Source organism: Nerophis lumbriciformis, linkage group LG18 (genome assembly GCF_033978685.3).
Source record: "Nerophis lumbriciformis linkage group LG18, RoL_Nlum_v2.1, whole genome shotgun sequence".
Lineage (NCBI taxonomy): Eukaryota > Metazoa > Chordata > Actinopteri > Syngnathiformes > Syngnathidae > Nerophis > Nerophis lumbriciformis.
The window spans coordinates 44,356,188-44,369,958 of record NC_084565.2 but is presented as its reverse complement, the minus strand read 5'-3'; the positions used below and the strand labels follow the sequence as shown (position 1 = coordinate 44,369,958).

Below are 13,771 nucleotides of genomic sequence, written 5' to 3'. Positions count from 1 at the left end.
TCCAAAACAGAAAGTGCAAGATTGTCAGAGACATTTTAAAACTAGCACTTTTGTGCATGATGTCACACAAGATATTTCAATACGTGTCACATAAAAATGAGCTGCATATCAAATAGTATATGTCCTACGGTGTTGATGTGGAAATAGTTGCTTCGGCATTTAGTTGGTGTGGCACCGAACGGAGATGTTGAAATGTAAAGACATATTCCCGCTTGAAGCCAAACCACCGTCAGACGATGGACCCCGTGCTGTTTTTCTTGGGAATTAATTATTCCTCCATTTGTTACCAGATTCGCACCTTCTTTCTCTCGTATTACCACTCAAACCACACCGTTAGCTGTTAGCATCACAGCTAACGTTACCATGTCGCTACCTCTCGCTCCGCGGGAGCGTGTGCCGTTGCTCACGTGGCAGTATGTGACGTGTGTAAGAAGGTGCGCTTGTTTTATGTCTCTGTGAGAAGGAGAGACAGGAAAGAGTGAGAAAAGCATGCAGTTAAATGCCCCGCAGCTAAAAGCAACTGCGTGAGAACGTATACTCCAATATCACCATATAGTTATTTTCTATATCGCACAGAGACAAACCCGCGATATATCGAGTATATCGATATATCGCCGAGCCCTACTCCCAAGTAAAAAAAAAAAAAAATTCAATAAAAAAAAATATTTGCAAGTAAAAAATTACGATTTTCTGCAAGTAAAAAACAAATCGTAAGTATTAAAAAAAATTCTGCATGTAAAAATACGATTAAAAAAAAATAATAAATACATTTTGTGGTAGTAAAAAAACGATTCGCAATAAAAAAATCTGCAAGTTAAAAAACGATTTGCAAAAAAAATTTCTGCATGTAAAAAAATTATTCGCAAGTAAAAATTTTTTTTTTCTGCAAGTAAAAAAACGACTCACAAGTTAAATAGAATTTAATTCAATTTAAAAAACAATTCGCAAGTAAAAAAATCTGCAAGTTAAACAATTTGCAAATAAAAAAACTATTATCTGCAAGTAACAAAACGATTCACAAGTTAAAAATGTGCAAGTTAAAAAACGATTTGCAAATAAAAAAATATTTTCTGCAAGTAAAAATACTATTTGCAAGTAATAAAAACATTTCTGCTTTTAAAAAAACGATTTACAAATTACAAAAACAATTGTCTGCTGTAAAAAACCCCGATACACAATTAAAAAAATCTGCATGTTAAAAAGCAATTTAAAAAAAAAAAAAAGATTTTCTGCAAGTAAAAAAACAATTCGCAAGTCATAAAAAAATGGGTGCATGTAAAAAAACGATTTACAAATTACAAAAACAATTGTCTGCTAGAAAAAAAACGATTCACAATAAAAAAAAATCTGCAGGTTAAAAAACAATTTGTAAGTAATAAAAACAATTCTGCATGTAAAAAAACGATTTACAAATAAATAAATAAAAATTTCTGTTAGTAAAAAAACGATTTGCAAGTTAAAAAAAATATCTGCAAGTTAAAAAACGATCTGCAAAAAAAAAATAAAAAAAATTTGCAAGTAAAAAAACTATTCGCAAGTTAAAAACAAAATAAAACATTTCTGCATGTAAAAAACGACTCGCAGGTCAAATTTTTTTAAAATGTAATTAAAAAATGACTCGCAAGTAAAAGAAAATTAAATTAAAAAACGATTTGCAAGTTAAAAAAAAAGCGATTTTCTGCAAGTAAAAAACGATTCGCCGGTATAAAATCACATTTTTTCAATTAAAGATATGATTCACAAGTATAAAAACTGCTTAAGTTAAAACTTTTGGCAGTAATATTCCACTATGCACGATCCACACACTCACAATAAGGGCACGTGTAATTCGTACTCTACAACGACAGGTGGTGCTGCTGAGTCAATATAAGAGGGAGTAAAATGCCAGACAGAAGAGAGGGGAAACAAGCTCAACCTGTAAGTTAACCTATATGTTTCCCCTCTGTCCGCCATTTAACTCCCCACCCTGCTTCTTCTTCTTTGGTAGAGGGCCGCTTGTAACAACGAATTATATATAAATTTGCCTCTGCATTTTATTATTATATATATATATATTTTTTACATACACTGTAAAAAAAATCTGTATTTTTTACAGTAAAAAACTAACCAGTAACTCAATCACCAGAATTTTACTATAAAATGTACAATGTTTTTTGCAGCATATTACGGTAAATGAAAAAATTACCATCGTTTTTATTTTATTCTGACAACGGAGCACCCAATTTTTTACCGTTAAAAAAACTGTGATACTGTTTTACCATTAATAGTAAAAATAACAACCATAGATCTTACAGTAATAACACTGGCAGCTCCGTCCGCAGAACTTCCCCTAAAAAAACAGCGGTAGTTTTTTCAATTTACAGTAATATGCTGTAAAAAAACATGGCAATCTTACAGTAAAATGTATTGTCATTTTTGCAGTGTACAATTTGATGGATAACTTGCTCTAAAACCATAAATCAAGCAGAAATTTTACTATTTTAACAAAATAAAATGTTTGGAAAGTATGATAATATATTTTTTGCTATATTTGATAGTATTCAAGTTTAAAAGGTATGCAATGTTGTCATGTCTGTATTATCATGTTTTGTTTTAAGTCATGTTTTGTTTAGTTTCTGTCTTTTCACTCCCTTGTCTGGTCACCATAGCAACCATTAGTTTTCACCTGTCACGCCACGCACCTGTTTCACGTTTTGAGTCACGCACCTGCTTTCACTAATCATGTCCATAGTATTTAAGTTCATTCATTTTCTGTTGTTCGTCCTGACGACCTCACCCCATATATGCTTCTGCACACCCTTATGATCCTTGCTGCTCTTTTTTCATGCCGGTTCCATGCCAAGTAAGTTTTTGTTTATCAAGCCCACAGTTAATGTTTTGTTTAATTGTTCATAGTTTCCGCCACTGTGCGTGCTTTTCATTTGTACTTTTTTGCTATAGTCTTTTGGTTTCATAGTTTACTCTCCGCCACTGTGCGCGCTTTTCGTTTTTTTGATATATTAAATAAATCATGTACCTTAATTCCCGTCTCGCCCGTGCCAACTTTCCGTTGCATCCCGGAAAAGCAAACACCCAAGACCAAGTCCTGACAAATGTCATGCGGTACATGCATTTTTTTCTGTTAAAATGGAAAGAAAAAATACATTTAGTAAGAAAAGATAAAGTACTTTATTGACGCATATTATTTCCAGGCCAGATAAAATGATGTGGCGGGCCAGATCTGGGCCCTGGGCCTTGAGTTTGTGCATGAGGAATTGTGCATGGACACTGGGACTTCACACGTTTGTGTGAAAATACAAAAAAACGAACTATTTGAGAAATCAGACTAATTTAGTGCATGGAAACACAAATTGGCACAAATGCTCCAGGACAGGGGTGCGCACACTTTTTCTGCAGGCGAGCTACTTTTCAATTGATCAAGTCGTGGGGATCTACCTCATTCATATATATCATTTATATTTACTTATTTATGAAACATGTTTTTGTTAACAAGTTAAAGGTGTTTAATGATAATACAAGCATGTTTAACACATATAGTTAATATTGTTAATAAATTAAAGGTGTTTAATGAAAATACAAGCATGTTTAATACATATAGTTAATATTGTTAACAAGTTAAAGGTGTTTAATGATAATACAAGCATGTTTAACACATATAGTTAATATTGTTAACAAGTTAAAGATGTTTAATGATAATGCAAGCATGTTTAACACATATAGTTAATATTGTTAATAAATTAAAGGTGTTTAATGATAATACAAGAATGTTTAACACATAGTTAATATTGTTAACAAGTTAAAGGTGTTTAAAGATAATACAAGCGTGTTTAACACTTATAGTTAATATTGGTAATAAGTTAAAGGTGTTTAAAGATAATACAAGCATGTTTAACACTTATAATTAATATTGTTAACAAGTTAAAGGTGTTTAATGATAATACAAGCATGTTTAACACATATAGTTAATATTGTTAATAAGTTAAAAGTGTTTAAAGATAATACAAGCATGTTTAACACATATAGATTCCTTTCTTTCATGAAGACAAGAATATAAGTTGGTGTATTACCTGATTCTGATGACTTGCATTGATTGGAATCAGACAGTGGTGATGATAACGTCCGCATTTTCGAATGGAGGAGAAAAAAAGTCCTCCTTTCTGTCCAATACCACATGAAAGTGGTTGGTTTTTGGCATCTTATTTGTCCAGCTTCCGTACTCCTTTGTATACACTTTACAAGAAATACATTGTCGGCAAACGCCGTAGCTTGCTAGCTTGTGCACGCCAGCTTTCTGAGACTCTTATTTTGTTAGCGCAACTGTGCAGTCGGTCTTTGGAGTTTTGACGACAGGTACGGCGCCAGAGTCTGTTGAAATAAAGTGTTTCTCGCCTTCCAGTCGGTAATTTTAATGAGCTGGCAGCAGCCAGCGTCATCTCAGAAGACCCTCGGGTGCCGTGAATGTCAATCAAGTGACGGAAGTGACGTCATAGTGAAGATTTATGATCGCTCATTTGTAGGACTATTTTTTTAATGCCTGGCTGGTGATCGACTGACACACCCTCCGAGATCGACCGGTAGCTCGCGATCGACTACTAGACTTCTAGCCATGTTTACTTCCATAAACACTGCAGGGCGTGTGACGTCATGCCAGCATGCAGGCCACCTTGTGTTCACATCAGACATCACATCTTTTTTGTCATGTCAACCAAAGAAAGTTGATTTAACAAAAAAAATTTGGAAGTATCTGTATCACTTCTGTGTTTTGCGTTCACACTTGTCATTTTTTTATCAGTGTATCAAAAACATTTTACGTTAGACATACAGTACAGGCCAAAAGTTTGGACGCACCTTCTCATTGAATCTTAATTTTCATGACTATTTACATTGTAGATAATCACATCAAAACTATGAATGAACACATGTGGAGTTATGTACTTCACAAAAAGGTGAAATAACTAAAAACATGTTTTATAATCTAGAATCTTCAAAATAGATGAATACTTTGCACACGCTTGGCATTCTCTCCGTGAGCTTCAAGCACACCTGTGAAAATGAAAACCATTTCCGGTGACTACCTCTTGAAGCTCATGGAGAGAATGCCAACAGTGTGCAAAACAGTAATCGGAGTAAAGGTTTTTTAGTAGTAAATAAACAAACAAAGACTCCTAATTAGTCGTATGCAGTAACATATTGTGTCATTTATACACCTATTATTTTGTACACATTATGAGGGACAAAGTGTCACGTTCAAACACTGAGGACATCTATTAAACAAGACAAAAGGCAAGGAATCAAACAGAGACAGAATTCAATTTGGACTCAATATTGAGGAGAGACATGGCCACTGCACTCTCTGTACAGTCCTGCACCACGCTCTTACGAAGAAGGTTTTCGTCTCCTCATTTATTCAGATGTTCAATGTTCACGCACCAACACATGTCACAGCAGGAATGGGAAGTATGTAAAACAGTCATTGTTTTCGGTCGCTTTGAAGTCCAAGAAGAGGATTTCTCGGGCTTGGGCTCTTCCTGGATCCAGCTGGGGCAGGTGTTGGAGGACAATGGATAACCCCTCCCGTCTCCTGACCACAGGGACTTCAAGAGGGCAGCGGGTCGTAAATAGCGTTGACCTCGGTTACCAAATAGTTGGAAGAGAGTTTGTGAAATATTTCAAAGAGAGTTCGTTTAACACTTCAAAGAGAGTTCCTCTGGAAGTTGAGCAGATCCTGCCATCTGTCCGTGTTGAAATCACAGTGGAGTTTTACGAGCCTTCTTCCTCTTGTTAGGCCTTGAAAGACAGCATTCATAATACAACGTTTCTTTTGTGATAACTTACAAACAATTATTCCAACACAAACTGTAAAAATTGATTATTATTCTACTTGTTCATTTACTGTTAATATCGGCTTATTTTCTCTTTTAACATGTTCTATCTACACTTCTGTTAAAATGTAATAATCACTTGTTCTTCTCTTCTTTGATACTTTACATTAGTTTCGGATGATACCACACATTTAGGTATCGCTCCGATACCAAGTAGTTACAGGATCATACATTGGTGATATTCAAAGTCCTCAACGTATTTTCTGAGTTTATAAACATAATATGAATTTTTAGAAAAGGAATAAAGATTTTGTGACGATATAAAATATCGATGTAAACATAGTAGTATCGACTAGATACGCTCTTGTACTTGGTATCATTACAGTGGATGTCAGGTGCAGATCCACCTTTGTTTACATTGTGACGGCGGTGAGCTATTGTATCCTCCTACGGTGTGTAGTGAAGCATGTTTAGCTATTCCTCGTCCTCCAGTGATAATGATACTTGTAAGAAACTTACTTTATTTGTCACCATGGAGGCCAGGATTGGCGATTTAGAAGTAGCTAAAACACTACGGATGGATGTTAGCCACTAGCTCGCTAGCCATGTCTTAAAGCAGCTCTTCCTGAGGGTGTTTCAGTGTTATAACTTCACCTTTATTTTTACTTTTTACACCAAAATGCGTCCATTCTCCCTTTTTTGTCTACACACTGTGTCTGCTTGTAAGTACTCTGTGTGTGTGCGCTGCCCAACATGCTCCTCTGCTCGTAAACAAGCAATGTCACCACGTGGCGTCATGCTCGGGAAGCGGTACTTTTCAAATAGAGTATAGTACCCTTTTTGATTCATTAGTACCACAATACTATACTGGTACCGGTATACCATACAACCCTACTACAATGTAATAAATATAATGATTGACAATCTCTCCTCTGATCTAAAACAGATGTCAAGTGGGAGTCCTGTCTTTGAGAACCTTTACAGACAGGTAAGACAGAAGCTGACATTATTGATGTTATTGGTGTTGTGTAATGTTGGATGTGTCCCAGGTGGATCCAGGGAACACAGGCAGGGTAGGACCAACAGAAGCTGCCCTCTTCTTGAAAAAGTCTGGACTTCCAGACGTCACGTTGGGAAAGGTAGGCGCACGTTTTTCGCTCCACGTTGTTGTGTCCCAGTTTGGTGGCGAAAAGCACACACACGATATTTCTGTCTTTTGGAAAATGAAGTAGCAGGAGTCAAGGTGCAGACCCTAGTGGTACCCCGAGTGTCGTTGTCTTGTAATGAAAGATGGACGCTTTTGTCATTTTCTTTGCCTCATGTAGCTACATGGGTGAAAATATTATTTTTTTCAAGGTAAAAAAATGATTATCAAGGTAAAAAATGATTTTCAAGGTAAAAAATGATTTTCAAGGTAAAAAAAAATTTTCAAGGTAAATTTTTTTTTTCAAGGTTAAAAATGATTTTCAAGGTAAAAAAAAAGTTTAAGGTAAAAAAAAATTTCAAGGTGAATTTTTTTTTTTCAAGGATAAAAATGATTTTCAAGGTAAAAAATTGTTTTCTAGGTAAAAAAAAAATTTAAGGTAAAAAAAATTTTTAAGGTAAAAAATTTTTTTCACGGTAAACATTTTTTTTCAAGGTAAAAAATGATTTTGAAGGTAAAAAATAATTTTCAAGGTAAAAAAATGTTTCAAGGTAAAATTATTTTTTTAATGTAAAAAATGATTTTCAAGGTAAAAAATTATTTTCTAGGTAAAAAAAATTTTTAAGGTAAAAAATTTTTTTCAAGATACATTTTTTTTTTCAAGATAAAAAATTATTTTGAAGGTAAAAAATGATTTTCAAGGTAAAAAAAATTTTTCAAGCTAAAATTTTTTTTTCAAGGTAAAAAAAGATTTTCTTGGTAAACAAAATTTTTAAGGTAAACATTTTTTTTCAAGGTAAATTTTTTTTTTCAAGGTTAAAAATGACTTTCAAGGTAAAAAATTATTTTCAAGGTAACATTTTTTTTCAAGGTTAAAAATGATTTTCAAGGTAAAAAAAATTTTTAAGGTAAAAAATTTTTTTCAAGGTAAACTTTTTTTTCAAGGTTAAAAATGATTTTCAAGGTAAAAATTTTTTTAAGGTAAAAAAAATTTTTCAAGGTAAAAATTTTTTTTCAAGGTCAAATTTTTTTTTCAAGATAAAAAATTATTTTGAAGGTAAAAAATGATTTTCAAGGTAAAAAAATTTTTTCAAGGTAAAAATTTTTTTTCAAGGTAAAAAATGATTTTCAAGGTAAAAAATGATTTTCTCGGTAAAAACATTTTTAAGGTAACAAAAATTTTTCAAGGTAACATTTTTTTTTCATGGTTAAAAATGACTTTCAAGGTAAAAAATTATTTTCAAGGTAAAAAAAAATTTCAAGGTAAAAAAAATGTATCAAAGGTAAAAAAAAATTTCAAGGTAAAAAATGATTTTAAAGGTAAAACATTATTTTCAAGGTAAAAGAAAATTTCAAGGTTACATTTTTTTTTCAAGGTAAAAAATGATTTTCAAGGTAAAAAATGATTTCCAAGGTAAAAAAAATGTTTAAGGTAAAAATTTTTTTTCAAGGTAAAAAATGATTTTCAAGGTAAAAAATGATTTTGTAGGTAAAAAAAAATTTGATGGTAAAAATTTTTTTTCAAGGTACATTTTTTTTTTCAAGGTTAAAAATGATTTTCAAGGTAAAAAATGATTTTCAAGGTAAAAAATATTTTCAAGGTAAAAAAAATTTTCAAGGTAAAAAATGATTTTCAAGGTAAAAAATGTTTTCAAGGTAAAAAATGATTTTCAAGGTAAAAAATGATTTTCAAGGGAACATTTTTTTTTCCAAGGTTACATTTTTTTTTCAAGGTAAAAAATGATTTTCAAGGTAAAAAATGATTTTCTAGAAACAGCTCCCAATATCATATACCGTATTTTTCAGACCATAGGGCGCGTTAAAGGGTTCATATTATGATTTTTATTTTTTTCTAAATGTAAAATACTTCCTTGTGGTCTACATAATAATGATAATAATAATAGATTTTATTTGTAAAAGCACTTTACATTGAGCAAACAACCTCAAAGTGCTACAGTGTATTAAAATAAAAAGATAATAAAAATAAATAAAAAGTAGAACAGCCTGATAGCTAGAACTAGCACGCATATATCTAAAAAAAAAAGGCTTTTTTAAAAAGAAGGGTTTTTAAGCCTTTTTTTAAAGCATCCACAGTCTGTGGTGCCCTCAGGTGGTCAGGGAGAGCGTTCCACAGACTGGGAGCGGCGGAGCAGAAAGCCCGGTCTCCCATAGTTCGGAGCTTTTAGCGCTTCCACAGCGAGTCTACTGACAGATGTAAGTTAGAATTGTACGCTACTTTGTATTAGAAATGGCAACTGCGCAGGGTGAATGTCCCACAACAAGAGGATACGGAAAAAGAAGGAGCCTATTGATTACGGCGCGGGCTAAAATGGCGTTTTCGGGACTTATGCAGATTGCAAATGCACATCACCAGGTACCAATAGGTAAGATAAGTAGATTTTGCATAATAGGCTGAAACAAAACGCTATGTAATGTCTCATAATAAACAATATGTGTATGTGGAAGCACAGCACGTCTGACTATGGTACCCGTAATGCGCCGACAATCCATCGAGCGGTGCGTCTTCGTAGCTAACCAAAGTCGTACTGAAATATTTTGACAGATTTTTGGGCGCCGTATGTAATGTTCTGTATTCTTTCTTTCTTTCTTTAGTTTCTTTGGAACATGAGCACACTTACAGCATAATACATCACACAATTTCATATCATTTCACTTTACATCATGTCCGAAAGAAGCAAAGCTTATTTAATCCTACACCTCTCCCACTTCAGGGCGTTTACAAATATATACATTCATTTACTGACTTTTTTTTTTTTTAATACTAAAATGACATCCGTGAATGAGTAATACAACAGTTTTGTGATATATAATGAAGTCAGTCATTATTAACATACTGAGATCCATCCATCCATCCATTTTCTACCGCTTATTCCCTTTGGGGTCACGGGGGGCGCTGGAGCCTATCTCAGCTACAATCGGGCGGAAGGCGGGGTACACCCTGGACAAGTCGCCACCTCATCGCAGGGCCACATACTGAGATGAAGAATGTTATTTTCAATAAGGTTGAAAGTATTTCTTCTTTGTACTTTGTAAGCACTATTCATTTGAACAAGCTCTTATACTGGATCATATCAGTACAATGTTTAACTTCTTTACTAGAGATGTCGATAAATGCGTTAAAATGTAATATCGGAAATTATCGGTATGGTTTTTTTATTATCGGTATGGTTTTTTGGGGTTTTTAAAAAAATTGTTTTTTATTAAATCAACATAAAAAAGACAAGATACACTTACAATTAGTGCACCAACCCAAAAAAAACTCCCTCCCCCATTTACACTCATTCACACAAAAGGGTTGTTTCTTTCTGTTATTAATATTCTGGTTCCTACATTATATATCAATATATATCAATACAGTCTGCATTCGATACAGTCCGTAAGCACACATGATTGTGGTCCACTAATAGTACCGTATTTTCCGCACCATAAGCCGCCCTGGGTTATAAGCCGCGCCTTCAATGAACGGCATATTTCAAAACTTTGTCCACCTATAAGCCGCCCCGTGTTATAAGCCGCATCTAACTGCGCTAAAGGAATGTCAAAAAAACAGTCAGATAGGTCAGTCAAACTTTAATAATATATTAAAAATCAGCGTGATGTGGGCACGCATGGAGTCGTATATCAACATGGACGGAGCTGCGTGAAAAAAGCCACCCGGCCTCTTCGCGTAAACTTACCTTAACCACTCGCTCATCTTTTCTTCATCCATCCCTTCGAGTTAGCTTTTATGATGACGCCGGCTGGAAAGGTCTCTTTTGGCAAGGTCTTCCTTTTGAATATCACCATGGGTGGAAGTTTCTGGCCATTAGCATGGCAAGCTAGAACCACAGTGAAGGATGACTTCTCATTCCCTGTGGTGCGAATATTCACCGTACGTGCTCCCGTTGTATCCACAGTGCGGTTCACAGGAATATCAAAAGTCAGTGGAACCTCGTCCATGTTGATAATGTTCTCTGGCCGGATCTTTTTTTCAGCTATCTTGTTTTTACAATATGCACGGAAAGTAGCCAGCTTTTCTTGAAAGTCTTTAGGCAGTTGCTGTGAAATAGTAGTCCGTGTGCGGATGGAGAGATTGCGTCTTTTCATGAACCGGATCCCTGTCGCTTAGTAGGAGCCATTTTGTGGTCTTTACAGATGTAAACACACAAAGGAAATGAAACGTAATATCCGCGCGCTTCTTCTTCTTCTACGCGGGCGGGTGGTTGCTTACAGTAGAAGAAGAAGCGCTTCCTGTTCTATGGGGGCGGGTGCTTACCTTGGCGGTTGCTTGCGTAGAAGAAGAAGCACTTCCTCTTCTACGGGGAAAAAATATGGCGGCTGTTTACCGTAGTTGCGAGACCGAAACTTTATGAAAATGAATCTTAATATTAATCCATATATAAAGCGCACCGGGTTATAAGCCGCACTGTCAGCTTTTGAGTAAATTTGTGGTTTTTAGGTGCGGCTAATAGTGCGGAAAATACGGTACTAACCTTTAACACTTCATTTTACTCATTTTCATTCATTACTAGTGTTGCGTTTGGACCAGTTGTTCCTCCCAGGGAATTCAAGTTTCTGGTCGCTCCCAAGCTCTTTACGACACTTAAAGCTGAGTAAAAGAACCACCAGAGACAGAATAGGTATTTTGTAATATATTTGCAAAGCTTTGTAAATATAATGAGACCAGTCCAGCATAGAACATTCAATCGCGCAGCTAAGATGGTCTGATCTAAAATATGGAAACCCTCTATTCTATCAAGTCTCTCTCCCTCCCACCCTCGCTGTCTTGTCTTTCCGGCCCAAACACATGCCCATTGTCCTCCGCATCTGGACACAAGAAGAGATAAGGAGAAGGATTATCTCTCCTCCTTACATTCCATAGTCAAGGTTAGCACACAGTATTTGCAGACAACCAAAAGACCACAATTGGAAGAAAAACACTAGCTGTTTTGTAATATGATTATGAAAATAAAGAAGTAACACTTAAATACGGATATATGTAAATATCTGCCTCCGACACTAGTTTCAATGTAATTGTCAGGACTTGGACTGTGGAGTTTTTGTTTTCCCAAGATGCAAGAGAATTTGGATCGGACATGGCTTGAAGGTGGGTACATGATTTATTCATCAAACAAAGAATAAACGAAAAGCGCGCACTTTGGCGGAGGTAAAAAAAACTTGGCGAATGAAAACAAAACTTGCACAAAGGCAGAAACTGAACACGAAATAACAAAACACTTACTGTGGCATGGGACCGTGAACAGGGCTTGAAAACGCGAGGATAGCAGGGTGAGAAAGGCTATGACTCCAGGACGAACAACAGAAAATGAAAAGCTTAAATAACACAGACATGATTAACGAAAACAGGTGCGTGACTCAAAACGTGAAACAGGTGCGTGACGTGACAGGTGAAAACTAATGGTTGCTATGGTGACAAACAAGAGTGCACAATGAGTCCAAACGTGGAACAGGTGAAACTAATGGGTAATCATGCAAACAAGACAAGGGAGTGAAAAGCCAGAAACTAAACAAAACATGACTTAAAACAAAACATGATTACACAGACATGATCAATCAATCAATCAATCAATCTTTATTTATATAGCCCTAAATCACAAGTGTCTCAAAGGGCTGCACAAGCCACAACGACATCCTCGGTACAAAGCCCACATACGGGCAAGGAAAAACTCACCCCAGTGGGACGTCGATGTGAATGACTATGAGAAACCTTGGAGAGGACCGCATATGTGGGTAACCCCCCCCCTCTAGGGGAGACCGAAAGCAATGGATGTCGAGTGGGTCTGACATAATATTGTGAGAGTCCAGTCCATAGTGGATCCAACATAATAGTAAGAGTCCAGTCCATAGTGGGGCCAGCAGGACACCATCCCGAGCGGAGACGGGTCAGCAGCGTAGAGATGTTCCCAGCCGATGCACAGGCGAGCGGTCCACCCCGGGTCCCGACTCTGGACAGCCAGCACTTCATCCATGGCCACCGGACCTGTGCCCCCCCCCCCTCAAGGAAAAGGGGAGCAGAGGAGAAAAGAAAAGAAACGGCAGATCAACTGGTCCAACAGGGGGGCTATTTAAAGGCTAGAGTATACAAATGAGTTTTAAGATGGGACTTAAATGCTTCTACTGAGGTAGCATCTCTAATTGTTACCGGGAGGGCATTCCATAGTACTGGAGCCCGAATAGAAAACGCTCTATAGCCCGCAGACTTTTTTTGGGCTCTGGGAATCACTAATAAGCCGGAGTTCTTTGAACGCAGATTTCTTGCCGGGACATATGGTACAATACAATCGACAAGATAGGACGGAGCTAGACCGTGTAGTATTTTATACGTAAGTAGTAAAACCTTAAAGTCACTTCTTAAGTGCACAGGAAGCCAGTGCAGGTGAGCCAGTATAGGCGTAATATGATCAAACTTTCTTGTTCTTGTCAAAAGTCTAGCAGCCGCATTTTGTACCAACTGTAATTTTTTAATGCTAGACATAGGGAGACCCGAAAATAATACGTTACAGTAGTCGAGACGAGACGTAACGAACGCATGAATAATGATCTCAGCGTCGCTAGTGGATAAAATAGAACGGATTTTAGCGATATTACGGAGATGAAAGAAGGCCGTTTTAGTAACACTCTTAATGTGTGATTCAAACGAGAGAGTTGGGTCGAAGATAATACCCAGATTCTTTACTGATTCGCCTTGTGTAATTGTTTGGTTGTCAAATGTTAAGGTGGTATTATTAAATAAATGTCGGTGTTTAGCAGGACCGATAATCAGCATTTCCGTTTTCTTGGCGTT

The 13,771-nt window shown here is 35.9% G+C and overlaps 1 protein-coding gene across 3 annotated transcripts in view; it reads left to right on the top strand.

Moving 5' to 3' along the window:
- The window catches only part of eps15l1a (epidermal growth factor receptor pathway substrate 15-like 1a), a 126,394-nt gene that overhangs the window by 4,875 nt on the left and 107,748 nt on the right, over nt 1-13,771 (top strand). For 2 of the 3 annotated variants that reach the window (XM_061978442.1, XM_061978438.1), the window contains exons 1-2: nt 6,736-6,810; nt 6,872-6,961. In XM_061978442.1, coding sequence (XP_061834426.1) covers nt 6,736-6,810; nt 6,872-6,961 — 165 coding nt within the window. Of the gene's footprint in view, nt 1-6,735; nt 6,811-6,871; nt 6,962-13,771 lie in introns of those variants that run through there. The other variant, XM_061978441.1, reaches the window with a different exon arrangement.